At 44.6% G+C, this 23,705-nt stretch overlaps 1 protein-coding gene across 9 annotated transcripts in view; it reads right to left on the bottom strand.

The window, feature by feature from the left end:
* The window catches only part of adgrl2a (adhesion G protein-coupled receptor L2a), an 807,643-nt gene that overhangs the window by 151,432 nt on the left and 632,506 nt on the right, over positions 1–23,705 (bottom strand). For all 9 annotated transcript variants that reach the window (XM_060830637.1, XM_060830636.1, XM_060830643.1 and 6 more), the window contains one exon: positions 21,511–21,620. In XM_060830637.1, coding sequence (XP_060686620.1) covers positions 21,511–21,620 — 110 coding nt within the window. The remainder of the gene's footprint in view (positions 1–21,510; positions 21,621–23,705) is intronic.

The following is a 23,705-nucleotide window of genomic DNA, read 5'->3' as shown; positions in this document are numbered from 1 at the left end:
AAATCAAGGGAGACGGAATTAAGTCCAGCTGAAAAAAAAGGAGTCAAGTTAATGCAAGGTCACAGTATTGATAACGTCCTCTTCTTTCAGCAAATCTACTGAACATGTTTAATGATTTGACGACTGAGGTTGGTTATATTTGCAATTCAAATCATCAAAGCAATGATCAAATCTGCTGTCTTCCTTGTTTCGTCTGGGTGAATGAAAAGCAGGCTGGTGTCAATGGGGGTCAGGAACCTGCGCCAAACAAAATCCATTGCTTTCAGTTGACCAGAATATGTCAGGCATTTTGAAAGAACACTTCAGTTAGCAAGTTTGCAGAACAGTCATTGGAATCATTCAAATGTTTGCATCTCAAAGGAAAGCAGAAAAACTGAAAATGCATTAAAAACTGAAACTTAATTTAAAAGTTACTCTCACCTCAGTGGTGTCAGGTTGCAGTGTGTTATAGCTGCAGTTGGTACTCCTGTACCCCATCACCAACACACACACTCTCACTCACCCACACACACACACACTCACACACAGTCACTCTCACTCACACTGACTCACACATATAGACACACACACTCTCTCACTCACACACACACACTCACACTCTCACTCACACACACACACTCACACTCTCACTCACACACGCACACACACACTCTCACACACACACACATTCTCACTCACACTGACTCACACATACACACACACACACACTCTCTCACTCACATTCTCACTCACACACGCACATACACTCTCACTCACACACACACACTCACTCACACACACACTATTCCTGAGATGCTGCCTGGCCTGCTGTGCTTTGACCAGCAACACATTTTCAGCCACACACACACTCTCACTCACATACACACTCTCACTCACACACACACACACTCACTCACACTTTCACTCACACACAACTCTCACTCACACATACACACACACACTCTCACACGCACACACTCTCACTCACACACACACACACTCATTCTCACTCACACATACACACACACACACACACACTCTCACTCACACTGACTCACACATACACACACACTCTCACTCACACACACAGACACACACCGACACACATACACTCTGACTCACACACTCACTCATACATACACACACTCTCACTCACACATACACACACTCTCACTCACACATGCACATACACTCTCACTCACACACACACACTCACTCACACACTCATTCTCACTCACACATACACACACATACACACTCTCACTCACACTGACTCACACATACACACACACTCTCACTCACACATACAGACACTCTCACTCACACTCTCACTCACACACGCACATACACTCTCACTCACACACACACACACTCACTCACACACACACTCTCACACACACACACACACACACAACTCTCACTCACACATACACACACACACTCTCACTCACACTCACACACGCACACACACTCTCACACACACACACTCATTCTCACTCACATATACACACACACTCTCACTCACACTGACTCACACATACACACACACTCTCACTCACACACACAGACACACACCGACACACATACACTCTGACTCACACACTCACTCATACATACACACACTCTCACTCACACATACACACACTCTCACTCACACATACACACACACACACTCTCACTCACACACACACACATTCTGACTCACACATACAGACACACACACACACACTCTCACTCACACACATACACACTCTCACTCACACATACACACACTCTCACTCATGCATACACACACGCACACACACATACACACACTCACACATACACACTCACACACACACTCACTCACCATACACACACTCTCACTTACACATACATACTCACACACTCTCACTCACACATACACACACTCTCACTCACACATACACACACACACACTCACACCTCACACATACACACACACATACACCAACCAAACACAAAATAAGCACGTGCAATACACACACAAAACACACACAACACACACACACAAAACAAACACACACTTATGTACATGGATCGACATACACATATATGCAGACACAGAACAAAGAACCTTACAGCACACTGGAACAGGCCCTTCAGCCCTCCAAGCCTGTGCTGATCCAGACCCTCAATCTAAACCTGCCACCTATTTTCTAAGGATCTGTATCCCTCTGCTCCCTGCTCATTCATGTATCTGTCTAGATACATCTTAAATGATGGTATTGTTCCCGCCCCTACCACCTCTGTCAGCACCCACCACCCTCTGTATGTATGCATACACATACGTAGACTCACGTGCATAGAGACATACACACACACAAACATAGACATGCATACAGATATGTCCATAATGTATGTATAGACACATTTACACACAAACGCAGACATGCACATGCATACCTATAGACACGCACAGACACACACAAACATGTGCGCGCGCGTGCACACACACACTAGCTCCATCCTGTTCTTGCTTTAAGATGTTAAGACACTTTGTGACTGAAGTTGGTGGGCAGATGGCAACAAAAACTTGTATTTATATAGCACCTTTACTTGAGAATTAACCAGGGCATTTTCCAGAGTCGTAACTAAACAGGAATGAACAAAGCTGAAGCGGATGGCTCGGTTTTAAAGTAGGATCAAGCAAATCTCAAACACTGAATCCAGTCCATGATCCATTCTCCAATGCACACTGTGAAAGAGAATTCTAAACATTTGTGGCACCCTGAAAGATAAAGATTCCTCCCATCTCCCTTGAAAATGGCAGGCCCCGTAATTCTTTTTATTCATTCAGGGGACAAGAGCATCGCTGGCTAGGCTAACACTTATTGGCCATCAACTTAAGAGTCAAGAGAAACGTGTACGCCAGATCAGGTAAAGATGTCAATTTCCTTCCCGAAAGGACATCCATGAACCAGATGGTATTTTGCTGACAATGGTTTCATGGTCATCATTAGACTCTGAATTCCAGATGTTTATTGAATTCAAATACTACAGCTGGATCACCAGCACATTCCCTGGGTTCCTGGGCTAACAGTCCAGCAATAATACAACTAGGCCATCGCTTCCCTGAAAAACGATACTGTCTTCCACATATTGTCTAGCTATCACCATTGTTAACAGCTAACCCGAGAATGCAACTTTAAAAAAAAGGTTTTGTGATTTACACATGAAAGAAGTGAAACTATCACTGTATTTTAACAGATGAAAGGCTTAACAGACAATCAATTTTTCAATGTATAATTTCAGTTACATCACACTGCAAATTTTTACTATAAATTCTGTGTTACGATTGAGCCCTCCACAATCACCTGATGAAGGAGCGTCGCTCCAAAAGCTAGTGTGCTTCCAATTAAACCTGTTGGACTATAACCTGTTGTTGTGTGATTTTTAACTTTGTCTTGTTCTAGGTTTCCTTATTGAGGGGAGCAGCATGGGAGTGTTTAACCTTTATCAAAGTTGCTAGATAAATGCAAGCTGTTGTTGTTATAACACACATGTAAGATGCTGAATAATGCCAGCTGGATGCAAGTGGGAAACCAGGTAACAAAACTCAAGGGTAATCCATGTAAAACAACAGTTTGCCAGGTTGCTTAAATTGTCATCATTTCCGATTGTTTACGTGAATACTGTAAAGTGAAATCTTATATCCAGTGGCATTTAAATGATTAACTGCCTCACTGAACCAAATGACACTTCCATATACTCCAGAGATTTGTGACAAATTATGCAAATCAATTCACCAACTTGAAAGCACAGACTACAATTACTTTCCTTTGTACCTATTTGTGACATTTGAAGAATGAAAGATAAGCATAAATAGCCAGGTGGACTACCTGTCGCCTTTTCAAGACAATCGATGTACAGCGAAGGACAGAGAAACAGAGAGCCGGGTGGGTATGGGGGCGGGGCGGTGTGATTTGTTAAATTTAACTCACGGGATGTGGGTGGGCGCTGCTGGCTGGGCGAGCATTATGATTCACCCCCAACAAGTGTCCTTGAGAAGGTGTTGGTGAGCTACCTTTCAGATTGCTTGGGATGTGAGGACACTCACAATTCTGATCGGGAGGCATTTGTTCCAAGATTTTAACCCAGCAACCCAGAAGGAAGGGCAATATATTTCCAAGTCAGGATGGTGTGAGTGGCTTGGAGGGAAACGCACAGTGGGTGGTGTTAATGTGTATCTGCTGCCCTTGCCCTTTCAGATGGAACAGGCTGTGGACTTGGAAAGTATCACTGGCAGAGCTTTGGTGAGTTGCTGCAATGTGTCTTATAGATAGTGCACACTTCCAGCAATTAGCACCCTCAAAGTCAACCCCTCAGTGCAGTGCAACACAGTCTCATGTTAAGTTAAAAGATCAAAGGCAGGATAAAGATTTGGCGTGGAATTTTCATCCCACCTCACAATATGAAGCAGTTCCTGCCTCAGCCTTCTCTGGCTTCAGTCTTTGTGACAGTGCAACTGTAAACCATGAAGCTATTGTTGTAAGACCATATCTGATTCACTGGACTGATGTCTTTTCGGCATAGAAATCATGAATGGTTCCTTCAAGTGGAGCTGAAGAAATGAATTTCTTTTCTCTTTACTCTTTCATGAAATGTGGGCATCATTAATTGGCTCGGCATTTGATGCCCATCTCTAACTTAGCTCAGTTGGAAACAACCACATTGCTGTGGGTCTGGAGTCACATGTAGGCCACACTGGGCAAGAATGGCAGATTCCCTTTCCTAAAAGTCCTGTGAACCAGACGGGTTTTTAATAAAGATTAATCACAGCTTCCTGCAGCTTTATCATTCCAGATTTACAAACTCAGTTTAAATTCCAGCTGCTGGCCATGATGGGATTTGAACCCAGGTCCTCAGAACATCAACTTGGGTCTCTGAATGAGAAGGAGAAAGTGAGGACTGCAGATGCTGGAGATCAGAGTTGAGTGTGTTGCTGGAAAAACACAGCAGGTCAGGCAGCATCTGAGGAGCAGGAGAATCGACGTTTTAGGCATAAGACCTTCATTCCTGATGAAGAGCTTTTGCCTGAAACGTTGATTCTCCTACTCCTTGAATACTGCCTGACCTGCTGTGCTTTTCCAGCACCACATTCTCATTTCTGAATGACTAGTCCATTGGGCTTGGGCGGCACGGTGGCACAGTGGGCGGCATGGTGGCACAGTGGTTAGCACTGCTGCCTCACAGCGCCAGAGACCCGGGTTTAATTCCCACCTCAGGCGACTGACTGTGTGGAGTTTGCGCATTCTCCCCGTGTCTGTGTGGGTTTCCTCTGGGTGCTCTGGTTTCCTCCCACAGTCCAAAGATGTGCAGGTAGGTGAACTGGCTATGGGAAATTGCATGTAGTGTTAGGAGAAGGGGTAAATGTAGGGGAATGGGTCTGGGTGGGTTGCTCTTCGGAGGGTCGTATGGACTTGTTGGGCCGAAGGGTCTGTTTCCACACTGTAAGTAATCTAATTTCCCTAGAAAACTAAGGATTTGTCACTTCGTAATTCAAAACTTCAGCATTGCTGATAAAAAAAAGACAAGTTGCTCCAAAGTGGAGGTTCACCTTCCTCCAAACAACTTGTTTTAGATTAGCACACTCAATAGAGTAGACGTCCTAAAGACAAGGCTTCCCAAAGTTGTGGGTCAGGACCCCAACTGGAGTCAAAAGAGATATTTTATGGTCATGACCACTCCAATGTTCATAGATCTGCTCAGCAAGTGGCTGCAATGATATTCCAGCTTTGAATAGGGTCACAGTGGCTAAACGTTTGGGAAACACAGTCACTTCACCAGAGTGTTATCAAACAATGAGACAGCTTTGCAGTATGAGACCAGAAGCATGGTCAAAGAGGGAGGTTTTACAAACTGTCTTAAGGGAGCCAAGAGACACAATGAGGCAGATGATTGTAGGCAAAGTATTCCAGTGTTTAAAATACAGGTAGCTGAAGATTTGACCTCAATGATGAAGTGATTAAAATGAGTAATAAGGAAGAGGTCAGAGTGATATTGCGAAGGGTAGTGATGCAGGAGCAGATTACAGAGACAGTCAGGCCACAGAGGGATCTGAAAAAAAGGCATGAAAACGTTCAAACTTTTTGAGTGACTTAACTGGACATTAACAGAGACAACACAGCACAGGGTCAATGGGTGAATGGCCTCAGTGTGAATTAGGAAGTGGGAGAAGCGAGTGCAATTGCACCATTTAAAAGGCAGTTGGACAGGTACATGGATAGGAAAGGTTTGGAGGGGTGTGGACCAAAGGCAGGTAAGTGGGACTAGTTCAGCTTAGGAAATCTGGTCGGCATGGACGAGTTGGACCGAAGGGCATGTTTCCATACTGTACGACTCTGTGACATGGAAGCAGAGTTTTCCAGTGACTCCAAGTTAATGGAGGTGAGATTGAGACCAGTCAGGTGTACTCTGGAAGAGATGAATCAAGATGGAACAAAGGGTGTAGCAGGAAATGAGTTGAAGCAGGGACAGAGAGTTAGTTGATGTTATCGAAATAGTGATAGTGCAGACATGTGATTGGGAGGGTACCTTGGTGCCAAATGAGACAACAGTTTTACAGGCAGCTCAGTTCTATTTTAGAGACATGACAGATCATGTGATGAAGTTGGGGCTACAGATTGGAGGTTTCTTGATCGTCAGCCAATCAGAGAGAACCAGCAATCTGGGAGATGGGAAATCAAGCCACACATTTGCAAGAGCTTATTGTTGAAAGCACGGCACAGGGGTCCTGGTGTTGAACTGGGCAGCTAAGGACTTTGAGATTCATAAGAACTTACTTTAGCACAGGCACCAGTTTGCACATTTCCTTTCTGGATTCTATCCCCATCCACAGGCAAATTCCTGACTGGGAAGAACCCAGCTCCTTAGACCACACAAGGTTTAACACCATTCACAAATTCTGCAAATACTGAAGAAGTGTGGATCTCAGCAAGACCTGAACAACCGGAAGGCTTGGGCTGATAAGTGGCACGTAACATTCATGTCACGAGTGCCAGGCAATGGGGATTTTTAAAAATTCCTTTGTGGGACTGGGGCGTTGCTAGCTCACCAGCATTGATAGCCCATCCTTACTTGCCCTTGAGAAGGTGGTGGTGAGCTGCCTTCTTGAATCGCTGCAGTCCACTTGCTGTGGGTTGACCCACAATGCTCCAGTAGAGAGGGAATTCCAGGATTTTGACCCGATGATTGTGAAAGAATGGTGGTATATTTCCAAGTCAGAGTGGTGAATGGCTTGGAGGGGAACTTGCAGGTAGGTGGTGGTGTTCCCAACTACCTGCTGCCTTTGTTCTTTCTAGATGGAAATGGTCGTGAGTTTGGAAGGTGCAGTTTGAGGATCTTTGGTGAATTTCTGCAGTGCATCTTGTAGATAGTACGCACTGCTGCCACTGAGTACCGGCAGTGGAGGGAGTGAATGCTTGTGGATGTGGTGCCAATCAAACGGGTTGCTTGTCCTGGATGGTGTAAAGCTTCTTGAATGTTGTTGGAGCTGCCCCCATCCAGGCAAGTGGGGAATATTCCATCACACTCCTGACTTGTGCCTTGGAGATGGTGGATAGAATTTGGGGAGTCAGGAGGTGTGTATCGCCAGTCTCTGACCTGCTCTTGTAGCCACTATGTTTCTGTGGTGAGTCCAGTTCAGTTTCTGTTCAATGGTAACCCCAAGGATGTTGACAGTGAGGGATTCAGTGATGGTGAGACTGTTGAATGTCAAGGGGCAGTTGTTAAAGTGTCTCTTATTGACAATAGTCATTGTCTGGCATTTAAGTGAAGTGAATGTTACTTGCCACCTGTCAGCCTGGATATTGTCCAGATCTTGTTGCATGACCAACATAGAACAAATAACACCAAAAGTCTTCATGTCCATCCAAAAAGGCACGGCTGTGAATATAACTGTGTGCCAAGAAACACTCATTGAGATTGCCTCGGTTTTCAGTCAATAACTATTTTGGAGAGGCACATTGTTTTGTATTCAGTTTAAGCAGATAGTAGCTCTTTGTGTGACATACAGAAGACTCTGACTTGATCTAAAGATCAAGGAAGTGACCACATAATGTTATAACTCTGTTTCCCCCTTCACTCTGATTATATCTAATGCATGTAGAGATATGTTTTATTTGATATCAGTTTGAAGGAGAAACTGTCTGGTTTGTTTAACCACTGGGCGATCTTATGTGAACAAAATACTCCTTTCAAGGTGAAATGCATTTCAGGCGTTTTTGTGTGTTTATCTATTTGCAGATGAATTGACCTCCACCACTGGTACATACAAGACATCAATTGCAGTGAAAACAACAAATGCTGGCAATCACAATGGCTCAGAGGGCACCCGTGGACAGAGAGAGTAAGTGCTCCATGGATGCTGTCTGAGCTGCTGTGATCTCCAGCAGTTGTAGCTTTCAGTACAGATTCCAGTCTCTGCAGTAATTTGCTCCTCCACCAACTGCAGTGCTCTAAACAGCTCAGTAACTCAGGCACAGAAGCCAAAGCCTTCGCACTCTTGAACCCCTCCGATGATCGAAAAGCACAGGATCACGGAAGTCCATTCAGCCCGTCGTGCCTGCAAACGGCTTATGAAATGGGTGTCATTACCCAGTGAGAGGAGACACTGAGGACTGCAGATGCTGGAGAATCAGGGTCGATAAGAAGTGGCACTGGAAAAAGCACAGCAGGTCAGGCAGCATCACAGGAGCAGGGAAGTCAACGTTGCAGGTCAGAACCTTGCCCCACAGATCCCCCGCACCCTCACGCGTTACTTTTATCTTCCGACACTCTCCTGAATGCCTCTTTTTGGCCAGAATTGATTCTTCACATCCCCAGGGTTGATAAGGTCCATTTTACTGTGTGAGTAAAATCCCTTTATTTCTTTCAAGGCAAATTAACAATTGGCTGCCCTTGGTGGCTTCGGCCCTCAAAGGCCTAGACAGCCTAACTTCCAGTGAGGCTGTTTGTTGATTCAATGCCAAAGGAAGCAACCTGTGCTGCAGCTAATGAGGATAAATGGCCAAGGGGAATCAAGTCAAAGTTGCTCCTGAGCTGAAAGGCAATACTTGGCTGACAAGAAGAGCACTGTAAACTCCAAGAATCAATGCAGGAGGAGTGTTTGCCCATAAAGTTTCCTAATGCTCCCCTGCCAGCTCGGTCTGCCAGAGTAACTGTTGTAAATTCACTTCCTTTGTTGAGGAAGGATGCTCTGGCTCTCAAGGGAGTGCAGTGAAAGTTTCCCAGGTTGTTCCCGGAGATGGTGGGACTGATGTATGAGGAGAGATTGACTCGGTTAGGATTGTTTTCACTGGAGTTCAGACAAGTGGGGTTGGGGAATCTCATTGGACCTTATAAAATTCTGACAGGACTAGACAGGGTAGATGCAGAGAGGTTGTTCCTGATGGTGGATGTGTCCAGAACCAGGGTCACAGTCTGAGGATTTGGAGTAGACCATTTAGGATTGAGATGAGGTGATGTTTCTTCACCCTAAGAGTGGTGAGCCTGTGGAATTCATTACCACAGGAAGGAGTTGATGCCAAAACATTGAATGTATTTAAGAGGCAGCTGGATATAGCACTTGGGGTGAATGGGCTCAAAGGTTATGGGGAGAAAGCAGGATTAGTTGCTGAAAATGTGTTGCTGGAAAAGCGCAGCAGGTCAGGCAGCATCCAAGGAGCAGGAGAATCAACGTTTCAGGCATGAGCCCTTCTTTCATGAGAAACGTCAATTCTCCTGTTCCTTGGATGCTGCCTGACCTGCTGCGCTTTTCCAGCAACACATTTTCAGCTCTGATCTCCAGCGTCTGCAGTGCTCACTTTCTCCTAGGCTATTGAGTTGGGCAATCAGCCATGATCGTGATAAATGGCGGAGAAGGCTTGAGGGGCTGAATGGCCTCCTCCTGCTCCTATCTTCTACGTTTCTATGAATTCTCACTCCTCTCAGTAATTGACAACAAGTCACTTGGAGCCCACTGAGTCTGCCCTCCTCGCTTTCTGCGCTTCAGCTCTCTAACTTAACCCCACTCTCTCACTCGCTTTCCTTCAGTTCAAGTCATTCCATTTGAAACAATTATCTCCTTCCCTTTTCAAAAAGCCTCTCCTTCAGCGAGTGATGATTGACACACCATGGCCAAAGTGGATCAATGAAAAGCAGGCACGGGACTCAGCAAGGATGCTTATGGCCTCCCTGGAAACAACAGTCGCTCAAACCAATCCCATCAGGCGGAAGGCCAGCTGTGTATTTTGAAGAGGACTGTCAGTCATTTCAGCAACTGTGGCAATGATGGAGGAGCTGCTGTAGAACAGCCATTGTACCAGTTTCTAATTCTCAATGCTGATGAATAGGTTTCAAGGAGCTTTATTTTCCCAACCACTTCCTCCCCCGCACTTTCTCTCTTTTATCTCGGTTCCAGCGTATTGACCTACTGAAGATTCCCTCCAGTGCACTGTGCGATCTCATTTTCCAGCTGGGAATGGGATCATACCTGTGTGGAATCATTAATTAAACCACCATGACCACAGAAGGAGCTACAGCTCAAGGGAAAATCCAATGCAGGGTTGACTACGCCTTCTCTGTGCCCCCAGCCTTAGCCCAGCTCATTCCAGCCTATTCTCTACCACTAATACATTTCAATATAAGAATCGAGTCACGTGTTTTTCAAGCTCATCTGGGCCAGCGTAACCTGTGTCGACTGGTGAAATTTGCAGGAATGCCAATAACTGAGTGAACTATTCATGACCCTAATGTAAGTAACTAAACAATTTGCAACAGTGAGAATAAAAGGTGTGAAGCTATTGATATACATTCACATGCCAACGGTTGCTCATTTACAAACATCTGATTTATGAACACTTGGACTTAACAGTGAGATCCCATACAGGGTGGATTATTATCAACTTTAAAGATCCAACACGCAAACTATTTTATATTCCTGATGAAGGGCTTATGCCCGAAACGTCGAATTTCCTGTTCCTTGGATGCTGCCTAACCTGCTGTGCTTTAACCAGCAACACATTTTCAGCTGTATATAGTATTGTGTCCCAACTTGCTTACACATACAAACATACTCAAGAATGGAACCCCTTTGTAACACCCGGATTGCCTGTATACTGACACAATTGTGGATTTGTGTACATAAACACCGCAATCTTTCCCAAAATGTAATTTTACATTGCTCATTTTGTGCATACCACAGATCTGCAAATTTATACATCTACATGATTATGGCAAAACTGCGAGGCAGGAGATAATCATAAGGAATGTAATTTAATCTGGTCGAGTCTATCACTACAATTACTGGCTGTGCAAATTGTGCAAAATATTATCCAGCAACAATTGCAATAACACACAGCATTACATCAAGAGAACCGTATTAGACCCAAGAATGTACATTTTGATGAGGGCAGAGCCTATGGAAAGTTTTAAACAATGAGGAAGTATAATCATTACCATCACCTTCTCCTTTTTCCTGCAAAATAAATCTGGAATTAAAAACGCAGAATATTTTACGTACACTACTGCACAATATTCACTTCTAAGAATTACTTGTGAAGGGAGGCTGGGGCATGAGGCTGAACACCTGTCAGAAGTGTTTAATACGTGCATTGGCCCTGATACGACTTGTGAAGATATGTTTTCCCATCGCGGTTGTCATATAATTAGCACCACTGATGACCGCAGCGCCAGACCATTTCCTCGCACCATGTGGTGAGAAACAAGGCTGTTCTCCCAACCGGCCTCTTGCCAGGAAACCTGTCTGTAGGTGGAACAGTCTTGTTGGCCAATGAAGGAGTCTTGAAGAAGGGATGAAAGCTCTCGTGCCACACCACCTGTCCAAGACCTTACTCTATCTTCAGCAAGATGTTTATGGAACAGTCTGGATAAAGGGACGGTCAAAACAAATTAGGGAGAACATCCAAGTAATTTCTAAATGCTTGCTCCCAGCATCAAGACTCTACTGGAAGCACACAAGGAAAACACCAGGCAAAAGTTAAAAATCACACACACCGGGTTCTAGTCTAACAGGTTTAATTGGAAGCACTAGCTTTCGGAGCGCTGCTCCTTCATCAGGTGGTTGTGATGATGATGATCAGGCGATGAAGGGGCAGTGCTCCGAAAGCTAGTGCATCCAAATAAACCTGTTGGACTATAACCTGGTCATAGAGTCATAGAGATGTACACCATGGAAACAGACCCTTCAGTCCAACCCATTCATGCCGAGCAGATATCCAAACCCCATATAGTCCCACCTGCCAGCACCCGGCCCATATCCCTCCAAACCCTTCCTATTCATATACCCATCCAAATGCCTTTTAAATGTTGCCATTGAATCAGCCTCCACTACTTCCTCTGGCAGCTCATTCCACACACACACCACCCTCTGAGTGAAGGTCGCTTTTATATCTTTCCCCTCTCACCTTAAACCTATGCCCTCTAGTTATGGACTCCTCCACCCCAGGGAAAATACTTTGTCTATTCACCCTATCCATGCCCCTCGTGTTTTTATAAACCTCTATAAGGTCACCCTTCAGCCTCTGAGACTCCAGGGAAAACAGCCCCAGCCTGTTTAGCCTCTCCTTAAAGCTCAAATCCTCCAACCCTGGCAACATCCTTGTAAATATTTTCTGAACCCTTTCAAGTTTCACAACATCTTTCCGATAGGAAGGAGACCAGAACTACATGCAATATTACAACAGTGTCTAACCAATATCCTGTACAGCCACAACATGACCTCCCAATTCCTGTACCCAATACTCTGACCGATAAAGGAAAGCATTCCAAACACCTTCTTCACTATCGTATCTACTTGAGACTCCACTTTCAAGGAGCTATGAAGCAGCACTCAAAGGTCTCTTTGTTCAGCAACACTCCCTAGGACCTTACCATTAAGTGTATAAGTCCAGCTAAGATTTGCTTTCCCAAAATGCAGCACCTCGCACTTATCTGAATTAAACTTCATCTGCCACTTCTCAGCCCATTGGCCCATCTGGTCCAGTTGTAATCTGAGGTAAATCTCTTCACTGTCCACTACACCTCCAATTTTGGTGACATCTGCAAACTTACTAACTGTACCTCTTATGCTCACATCCAAATCATTAATATAAATGACAAAACGTAGTGTGTGATTTTTAACTTTGTACACCCCAGTCTAACACTGGCATCTCCAAATCATGCCAGGCAAACGCTCATGAATAGGATCAGTAAATGTTCTGAGAGTAGTGACCATCCCTTATTAAATAGTGTCCCTCTTCAACACAACCTATGAGGAAGAGTTTTCCAGTTCCAGCATGTGTGTCGGAACAACTCTGAGCTGGTTTTCTTTCTCTGCATGCATTTCATTCCCCACTAAGAAGCAATTGAAATATGATGGTGCTGACAATGGGACATTTTCCCATTTCAGGTACAAGCTCTTGCTGCATTTATACTGCATTTTATCATCAGAAGGGAAAAAACTTTACATTTATATGTGTCTTTTATGGCTTCAGTATGTCCTGAAGCTTTTTACAGCCAACGATGTGGTTACAATGTGGAAAACACTGCCTGATCAGGTAGTAGAAGCAGGTTTGATCCACAGTGACTTTCAGAAGAAAATACTGGGAGTCACAGTAAGTTTCATTTTGACAATTAATGAACTTGGACTGGTGAATGCAACTGACTGTCCCTTTAGACATACTTCCAAGAACCATATGTCATAGAATGAGACCACTCTACCCATCTTGCTTGTGCTGGCCCATTGAAAGTGCTCTCTGATTCAGCCCACTTCCCTGCTGCCCAATAAATGCTTCCCTTATGATTATTTTTTTCAAGTCTTTCATGGCCTGTTCATGTCACAATGTATTGTGCATCCTTAATTTCCCCCGAGTAGTTAAGAGTCAACCCCATTGCTGTGGGTCTGGAGTCACATGTAGGCCTGACCGTATAAGCATGGCAGATTTCCTTCCCCAAAGGACACTAGTGACCCAGATGGATTTTTACAACAATTGATGATAGTTTAATGGCCACCATTTATTGGGGCTGGCTTCATGTTCCAGATTTATGCATTGGCTTGAAATTCCACCAGCTGCTGTGGTGAGGTTTGAACCCATGACCCCGAGAGCATTACTTCTGGATTACTGTAGAGGGACATGACCGCTACAACACCACCTCTTCAACCGAATTCCATTTTGAAAGTTACGACATAATTTGCTTCCATTGCTGTCATATACCAGTCCATGCCAAATCAACTCACTTCCAGAATTAAAAAAGAATCCTCACCTCCTCTCCTTATTCTTTTGCCAATCACCTTAATGTGCATCCTCCCATTATTAAGCTGTTTGCCAGAGGAATGGTTTTTACCTCTACCAGTTTCCCCTTGATGAACTCATTAAGAAGTTCCACAACTGGGGAGTACCTCAAGTAAATCTCTGTGGTGTTCACCATTCTAAAGAAACTTTCTCTGCATCACCGAAATCCCACATCCAAGGGAAAAGCAACCTTATAGAAACATACAGAATATTCAGGGGACTTGACAGAGTAGATGCAGAAAGACTACTTCCCCTTGAGGAGGTGTCTTGGAACAAAGGGTAAATCTCAGAATAAGGGGTCATACATTTAAAACAGAGATAAGGAGAAGCTTCTCTCAGAGGGTAGTGAATCTGTAGAATTCTTTACCACAGTGGGCTGACGAGGGTGGGTGGTTAAATACGATCATAGAGGCAAAGACGTTTACACTACAGAAAAATATCCTTCAGTTCATCATGTCTGTGCAGGTTGAAAACATCCATCTCACCTTTCTAATCTCATTTTTCAACACTTCGCAAATAACCTCATATGCCTTGGCATTGCAAGTGCCCATCAAAATATTTCTTTAATGTTATGGGCAGTGAGTTCCAGGCAGTGAGTTCCAAGTTCCCACCACCCTCTGGGTGAATTACACTTTCCTCACAGCCCCCGTTCTAAACCCTTGCCTTAAATCCACGCCCCCTGGTCTTAATGCCTCCATCAAGGGGAAAAGTTTCTTCCTGTCTATACTATCTTTGCCCCTCACCATTTCTAATGGAGGCTATGATCAGATTGACCAGAGAAGGCAGTGATGTAGAGGTAATGACAGATTTTTATTCATTAAGGGAGGTCTAGGACGACGGGAAAAGGCAGGAAGGGGGAGTCGAGGATTATCAGATCAACCATGATCTCGCTGAATGGCAGAACAGACTCAATGGGCTGAATGGCTTCCTTCTGCTCCTATATGTTATGCTTTAACGTGGAATGCTCATACATTTCTTCTGTACGCTCTCTAAAGCCTTGACATTACTCCTAAAGTGCAGAGTTTGAAACTGCACAGAATACACCTAATTAGAATAAGACTTATACACTGAATGGTAAGGTACTATGGAGTGTTGCTGAACAGAGACCTTGGAGTGCAGGTTCATAGTTCCTTGAAAGTGGAGTCGCAGGTAGATAGGATAGTGAAGAAGTCATTTGGTAAGCTTTCCTTTTCTGGTCAGTGCATGGAGTACAGGAGTTGGGAGGTCATGGTTCAGCTGTACAGGACACTGGGCAGGCTACTGCATGTAATTCTGGTCTTCTTCCTATCGGAAGGATGTTCTGAAACTTGAAAGGATTCAGAAAAGGTTTACAAAGATGCTGCTAGGGTTGGAGGATTTAAGCTACAAGGAGAGGCTAAATAGATTGGGGCTGTTTTCCCTGGATGTGTAGGTTGGCTGGGTTAGCCAGGGGAAATACAGGGTTTTTGGGATAGTGTAAGGGAGGCTGGCTGAGGGGTGACCTTATAGAGGTTGATAAAATCATGGGGGGCATGGATAGGATAAATAGACAAGATATTTTTCCTGGGTTGGGGGAGTCCCTAGAGGACATAGGTTTAGGGTGAGAGGGGAAACATATAGCATAGATAGTAAATAGTAGGTAAACAGCAGCAAAAACAAAAACATAGATACAGGCGAATGTTTAGAGTTTGTGAGTCCATTCCATTTTCCTACTGTCTTTCTGTTGAGCAATCCTCTTAGCCCTATGCTTCTGCTCTATCGCCCATAGCCCTGCAAGATTATAGCACTCATGTCCATCCATCCCGTTTCCTTTTGAAATCATTCACCATCTTTAATACAAACCACCTTTGGAAGCAGCAAGTTTCAGAATAAGAAAACCTTTAAAGAATTGGATCCAATTTTATCCGACATGGGCCAGAGTCACTGATCATCTACTGACACAGAATGTAAAGCTCAGAAACTGAGTATTAGGCCCAAAAAGTACTCCTCATGAACCCCTTCCACTTGTTACTTACATAGTAACCCTACAGTGTGCAAACAGGCCATTCAGCCCAACAAGTCCACACTAACTCTCTGAAGAGTATCCCACCCAGACCCGTCCCCTTACACTATCCCAAAAACCCTGTATTTCCCCTGGCTAACCCAGCCAACCTACACATCCCTGAACACTATGGGCAATTTAGCATGGCAAATCCACATAATCTACACATCTTTGGACTGTGGGAAGAAACCCACACAGACACGGGGAGAATGTGCAAACTCCACACAGACAGTCGCCCGAGGCTGGAATCGAACCCAGGTCACTGGTGCTGTGAGGCTGCAGTGTTAACCAGTGCCAACCTCTTCACAAGTTAGTGGCAGCCATGATTTCACTGAATGGTGGAACAGGCTCAAGGGGCTGAATGGCCTACTCCTATTCTTACGTCATGTTAAAACATGACTCCAACAGCATGTCCTGAAATTTTTACTGGCTCTTGTGGTGTCCCTGCTTGGGGGCCCTGGGTTCAAATCCCACTTACTCCACACATGTGACATAAACAGGACTGAACTTTTTTTTTAACAGGCTCATGTGTTACAAAGGCAGTGTCCGTGCTTTTAGGCTAGAAGGTCTGTGTTCAAATCCAACCTGCTCTTGGCAGGTGTAACACACCCCTGAATGGAGTGTACCTGTTCTGAGATTTCAGTTTGCCAAACTTCCCCTTACGTTAATCGTCTGATCAATTTGAAAGCAAGTTCTAAATTCCAAGCTCTATCCTGGTGACGATATTTCTCCTGAATTTTGCTGTTTGCTTTATTAATGACCCCTCATTTTGGGTGGTCTCAGGAGTGGAAAATCTTCCTTGCGCACCCTTGGCTTCACTATGGGGGGAAAGATTCCCTTTCAAGAAGTCATAGAGTCATAGTCATAGAGATGTACAGCACGGAAACAGACGTCATTGATACCAGGAGCAGGAGTATGGCAGTTTGAGCTTGTTCCACCATTCAGTAGGATCATGGCTGATCCTATATATCAGTGCCATATTCCTGTCTTCCCTCCATGTGCTTTGATACCTGTAATATCTAACAGTATATCAATCTCTTCCCTGAGTATGCCAGTGTCCCGGCCTCCACATCCTTCTGTGATGGAGAAATCCACAGACTGATCACTTTCTGAGTGAAAAAACAACTCTGCACCCTGAGACTCGAACCGCTGATTCTAGAACTCCCCAGCCAGGGAAAACATCCTCCCTGTTTCTGGCCTGTTCCAGTCCTGTGAGAATTTCATCCATTTTATTCAGATCCCCTCTGAAATAACTCCACATCATCACCATCACCAAGTCCCCCTTTATTTACACATGGAGAATCCTCCACACTTATTCAGCTCCCTCAGAGCCAGCTCTCAGTGTGAACAGTTTCTATCTGTCAGCCAGGGTTCCCTGATTAACAGCCCCAATCAGGTACCTCATATTCTATGAGGTCCACTGGGCTGACCTTGTTACAATCACTACACTCTCATTCTTCTAAACTCTTAGACAATATAGGCACAGTTTGGTTTTTTGATGAGACAGAGCTACCATTAAATTTATCCCTGTGCTGATCACACACCATTGTTTTTGGGTAATCAATAAGGATTTTGTTGAACCCAGGCTGAACAAAACTTCAAGCTTTGTGTTACTACAAATGTTTTGACTCAATGAATGAGCATACTGGTGCTTTATCAGTGTTAACAGCATGATCCTGTCTCTGAATGTAAGCTGAAGAATCACACAATACCTTTTCCCTTTTAACTGCCCATACATAGAGGAATATATTATTCAATTCAACTAGTCCATTATAACAGAGGAGGATGAACAGACAGGCTGAATGAATACAAAGAAATGATGGTGACCACAAAACTATCAGACTGCTGTATTAATTCAACTGGGTCGTTAATGTCTCTTAGGGAAGGAAACAGTTGTCCTTACCCGACCGGAGTCTGTATGTCACTCCAGCATCACAGCAATGTGGTTGACAACTAACTGCTCTGGGAAATGGAAGAAAACACAAGACCTGCACTTATACGGCAACCATTACAACCACTGGACGACTCAAAGAACTTGAGAGCCCATGACGTCCAGCACGGTGGCACAGTGGTTAGCACTGCTGTCTCACAACGCCTGAGACCCGGGTTCAATTCCCGACTCAGGCGACTGACTGTGTGGAGTTTGCACGTTCTCCCCGTGTCTGCGTGGGTTTCCTCCGGGTGCTCCGGTTTCCTCCAACAGTCCAAAGATGTGCGGGTCAGGTGAATTGGCCATGCTAAATTGCCCGTAGTGCTAGGTAAGGGGTTAATGTAGGTTTATGGGTGGGTTGCGCTTCGGTGGGTCGGTGTGGACTTGTTGGGCCAAAGGGCCTGTTTCCACACTGTAGGTAATCTAATCTAAAAAAATATTAGCACCGTTATAACTGACTCAGCCCGCACTGCTGGCTAGAGAAGAGAATTCTAAACTCGAGTGACACTCTGAGGGAAGAAATTCTACATTTGCGTTTTAAATGAGATACCCTTTATCTTTAATCAGAGCCCTTTACCTCTAGACAAGATCCATCCAATGTCCTCCTTGCCAAACCTGCTCAATATCTGACATGTATTAATAAGGTCACCTCTTATTCTTTAATATCCAATGAATTAAAGCCAATCAGCTCAACCCTACCTTGGAAGGCAAGCCCATTATCCCAGGGAGTAGCTGTGTAAACCAGAAAAGTGTAAGAAATAGGAACAGGACAAGACCATCCGGCCCCTTGAGCCTGCTCCGCCATTCAATAGGATCATGGCTGACCAAACACTCCTCACGTCCATTTTTCTGCCCTGTCCCCGGAACCCTTGATTCTCTGTATGATCAAGAATTTATCCACACCTTTTCTGAAGGGATGACCGAGAATCTGATTAACTGAGACTTCATGGTCTTTTGATTCTGGGCGTGCGTGCTTTTCTTCAGTTCACCTGAAGGGGCAGCACTCCGAAAGCTTGTGATTTCAAATAAACCTGTTTGACTATAACCTGGTGTCGTGTGACTTCTGACCCTGTACAGCTGCAACATGACATCCCAATTCCTCTACTCAACACACTGACTAATGACGGCAAGCATACCAAAGGTCCTCTTCACCATCTTGCCTACCTTCAAGGAACTCTAACTTCAAGGAACTATAAACCTGTATCCTAAGGTCTCTTTGTTCAGCAACACTCCCCATTAAGTATACAAGTCCTGCCCTGATTTGTCTTACTGAATCTGGGTAAATATTTGTCATGGTGTTGGGTGGGGGAATGTAAGGGTGGTAGGGGTCACAAATGCACTGCCTGGGTAAGTAGTTGAGGCAGGAAACCGCATAACCTTTAGGAAATACTTTGAAGATCCTTAGTATGGAGGGATTGTCTAATGAGCAAAGGCTAAACACACTGAGATTCTACTCACTGGAGTTTCGAAGAATGAGAGGTGATCTCATTGAAACACATTGGATCCCTAAGGCGCTCACACAGGGTAAATGCTGACAGAATGTTTTGTATTCATTTTTTGTATTCATTCATCAGATGAGGGTGTTGCATACTGGCTGAGCAAAACACACCCTTAGTTGTCCAGAGGGTAGTTAAGAGTCAACCACATTGTTGTGGGTCTGGAGTCACATGTCGGCCAGACCAGGCAAGGATGGCAGTTTCCTTCCCTAAAAGACATGAGTGAATCAGATGGGTTTTTCCAATAATGGGTTCATGGTGATCATCAGACCTTAATTCCAGAGTTAAATTCGAATTTCACCACCTCCCATGGTGGGTATCAAATCAGGTCCCCAGAACATTCACTGGCTCACTGGATCAACAATCCAGTGATAAGACGACTTGACCATCGCCTCCCATCTCATGGGAGAGTTTAGGACCAGAGGGCATAGTCTCAGAATAAAGGAACGCCAATTTAAGACTGAGATGAGGAGAATTTCTTCTCTCAGAGGGTTGTGAGTCTTTGGAACTGCTTACCACAGAGAGCTGTGGCGGCAGAGTCCTTGTGTGCATTTAAGGCTCAGATAGATAAATTCTCGATCAGTCAGGAACCAAGGGTTATGGGAAAGGGACCAGCCATGATCCTATTGAATGGCAGAGCAGGCTCAAGGGGTCAAGTGCTAATCCTTGTTCCTATTTCTTATGGGGGTATAGGCACTGGACATGTCATAACATTCAAGGCTATGGGTGGATTTAGAGTGATTTTTGTTTGTTCATACTCAAAGGGCCAAAAGTCCTCTCCTGTACTGTACGATCCACGATTATAATTTGTTTGATTCCGCAACTCCCAAGTTTTACACCACTCTCAATTCGTAAATGCACCATTAAAGTTAGTGAGGGATCGTACTCAGGGTTGACCAATTTACATTTCAGCGTTTTAAGTGAGCGCAGAGAAAAACGAGAAAATATATTTGACAGGCATTTCGAGGGAATTGATAAAAATAAAGCAGATTTCACAGCTAACAGAAACAATCACTCCCGACCTAGTGCACCGTTCCTCTACCAGGCCGAAAGGTTAAGAAGAATGAGAGGATCAGTTAGCAGCATCACACGTAGGAGGTGGATTGTTGACAGAGAGGATGCACAGTGGGCTGCCATTCTACAGATGGTACATTTGAACACAACAGAAGAGGCATCCATCTTACGAGGCTTACAGAGGGACACACAGCAGGAATAAAGAGAAGGTGTATGATCTTTTAATGGATTTCCCCTCACAGTTAAGACTCTCAGATATTCCTACTTGCAGGCCTGCATTTTGATAAGAAGCAACCACTCCCCTTCAGAGCAGGCTTACAGCAGGGTAGTAGTCGAAAGGCTACAACCTACAACGTGACTTGTCAAGTTCAGCTCAGGAATCGAAAACTCCGAACGACTTAGAAGGTACGCATGCTGACAAATAGGATGGATATTTGACCTGCAGTTTGAGAATGTCTCTTACCCACACTCTAGTCCAGCAGTTCCGAGTCCTACTGACAGCATTCTTTGGGTACAAAATGGTTTGAGACTCTATAATACACAGGCAAAACATCGGCACAAATTTCTGCAGAAGAGGCACTGTCTAAAAGAGCACACCTCAGGCAAATCTTAGCTGTGTTTTGGGTGAGTCAGAGATGGGAGCATCAAATGAGCCAGGCAGTAGTGCATTTTCCAGTTATAAAGGAGACCAGTTTAACACTTAACATTCAAGACTCTTGCAAAAAAAAACTCCTCCTAAGCCAAGGAACACAGAAAACAGAAGGAAAGGTTTGTACTCACTGTAGGGGACGCATTCATATTGGACCTCAAGATATTTGTATGTCCCTGGACAAGGGTCGGGGAACACATCTGACCCCGTTACCACTACACATTGTGTTCGGTTGTTGCACCTGTGTGGGGAAAACACAAGACATTGCATTGAAGCAGTCAATCCCCAGACGTTCCACTACATGATTTAATACACAGCCTGCTTTGTCACACAACAGGGTGGCAGGATCAATAGCTGGAGATACTTAATTAATATTACATTAGCAAATAAAATTAAACAGATAAGAAATGGGTTTCTGGAGTACAAATGCAGTGCCTCATTGATTGGGTTAAATTTGACTGAACTGGAGGAAACTCAAAAGACAAGATAGTAAACAATTAGAGAAACAATTTACATATCTTCACACTATGATCAGTTCCCATTTTACTACTGCTTTGTAAAACGAACATGAATTCTTGAGCAGAAATGCATACAGTCTATTGACCAGTTGAGATCAGCAGCATATTGTTCCATTGCAGCTGAGGCCTTATGTGCTGGAATTACTTTGTAATTTACTGACAATGGAGGCTGTTAAAACAAGTGTTGGCACACAGATACTAGCTGGGGCAAGATTATAATCAACCAGAAAGCACCGCTCTCGACAACACTCTCATGACACGGGCTTAATCAGACCTCAAATCCCAGGGCTCATCCTCACAAAAGCAACAATATAACCTGCCCTTCTATCTCGCGAGTTCGGTTACACAGACTAACTCTCCTTTGTCCATTGTGAGCACGCACTTAACAAGACAGCACTATACAGGCACATTTTCAACCAGCTTACCAGTAGGTTGTCAGAGTTGCTGGCCTTGAGTTTTCAGGGGTGACTGAGCGCGATCACAAGTAAAGCTCCAGGCCAAAGGTTAGGCGCAACACCCACCCTCACCGAAGTAAAAACTCTTTCGTTTTGTCTGTGGGCTTGAAATTTAATTTTAAAACTGGGTCGCAGAACAAGAGCTGACTATGAAAGGGGGGATCTGACAGGAGTGAAGGTACATACGTTGACCATTGGGCAGTAACCGACAGCAAGCAGAAGATTCCAGAACAAGAGTGGATTTGATATACGGAATACTTGCTTCCTGATGATCGTCGGACTGAATATCCCTTGGTAAGGTTTGATTTCTGATGGCCGGATTTGTCTGTTTCCAAAAGGTCAAGTGGGGATTTTGAGTATCATTCAAAATGACCCTTGCGTAGAACGTGGAGGTCACTGGCTCGGCTCACAATTGTTTCCCATCCCCAACTGGCCTTAGAATCCTGAATAGATGGAAAGAGGCTATTCAGCCCATTGAGTCTGCACCGACCTCCTGAAGAGCATCCCACCCTCATCCCATTCCATTTGGAGCAGCACAGTGGCTCAGTGGTTAGCACCGCTGCCTTACAGCGCCAGGAGCCCAGGTTCGATCCCAGCCTCAGGCGACTGCCTGTGTGGAGTTTGCACATCCTCCCCCATTTCTGTGTGGGTTTCCTCTGGGTGTTCCGGTTTCCTCCCACACTCCAAAGATGTGGAGGCGAGGCGAATTGGCCATGCTAAATTACCCATAGTGTTCCAAGGTGTGTAGGTTAGATGCATTAGTCAGGGATAATTATAGAGTAATTAGGTAGGGAATGGGTCTGGGTGGGTTACTCTTGGGAGAGTCAGTGTGGACTTGTTGGGCCAATGGCCCTGTTTCCACACTATAGGTATTCTATTCACCTAGACCCGATCACCCTGCCCTAACCCAACATTTCCCATGGCTAACCCACCCAGTGTACACACTGAGGCAATCCTGTATGGCCAATCCACATAAGCTGCATATCTTTGGACTGTGGGAGGAAACAGGAGCATCCAGAGGAAACCCATGCAGACCATGAGCAAACTTGAACCCAGGTCCTTGGCGCTAGGAGGCAGCAGTGCTAACCACTGAGCCAACCTGCCTAACATGGATCATTTCTCGAGGGCAGTGAAGAGTTAAAGACATTTTTGTGGACCCAGAGTTACATGTCGGGGAAGGATGGCAGAGTTCCTTCCTTAAAGAAGGAGACTCCCACCAGAGAAAAACACCAGTAACAGTCAGAAATCCTTGGAAATGAATATACTGGTCCACCAATTTGGTGTATGTAAGAGGAGTCAGACTATCATGTCTCAAAACAGTTTTTTCTGTGGGCTAACAAGTCAAACCTCAAG

Source organism: Hemiscyllium ocellatum, chromosome 9, assembly GCF_020745735.1.
Source record: "Hemiscyllium ocellatum isolate sHemOce1 chromosome 9, sHemOce1.pat.X.cur, whole genome shotgun sequence".
Classification (NCBI taxonomy): Eukaryota; Metazoa; Chordata; class Chondrichthyes; order Orectolobiformes; family Hemiscylliidae; genus Hemiscyllium; species Hemiscyllium ocellatum.
Note: the sequence above shows the minus strand (reverse complement) of the source record. Positions and strands in the feature narration are given on the sequence as shown.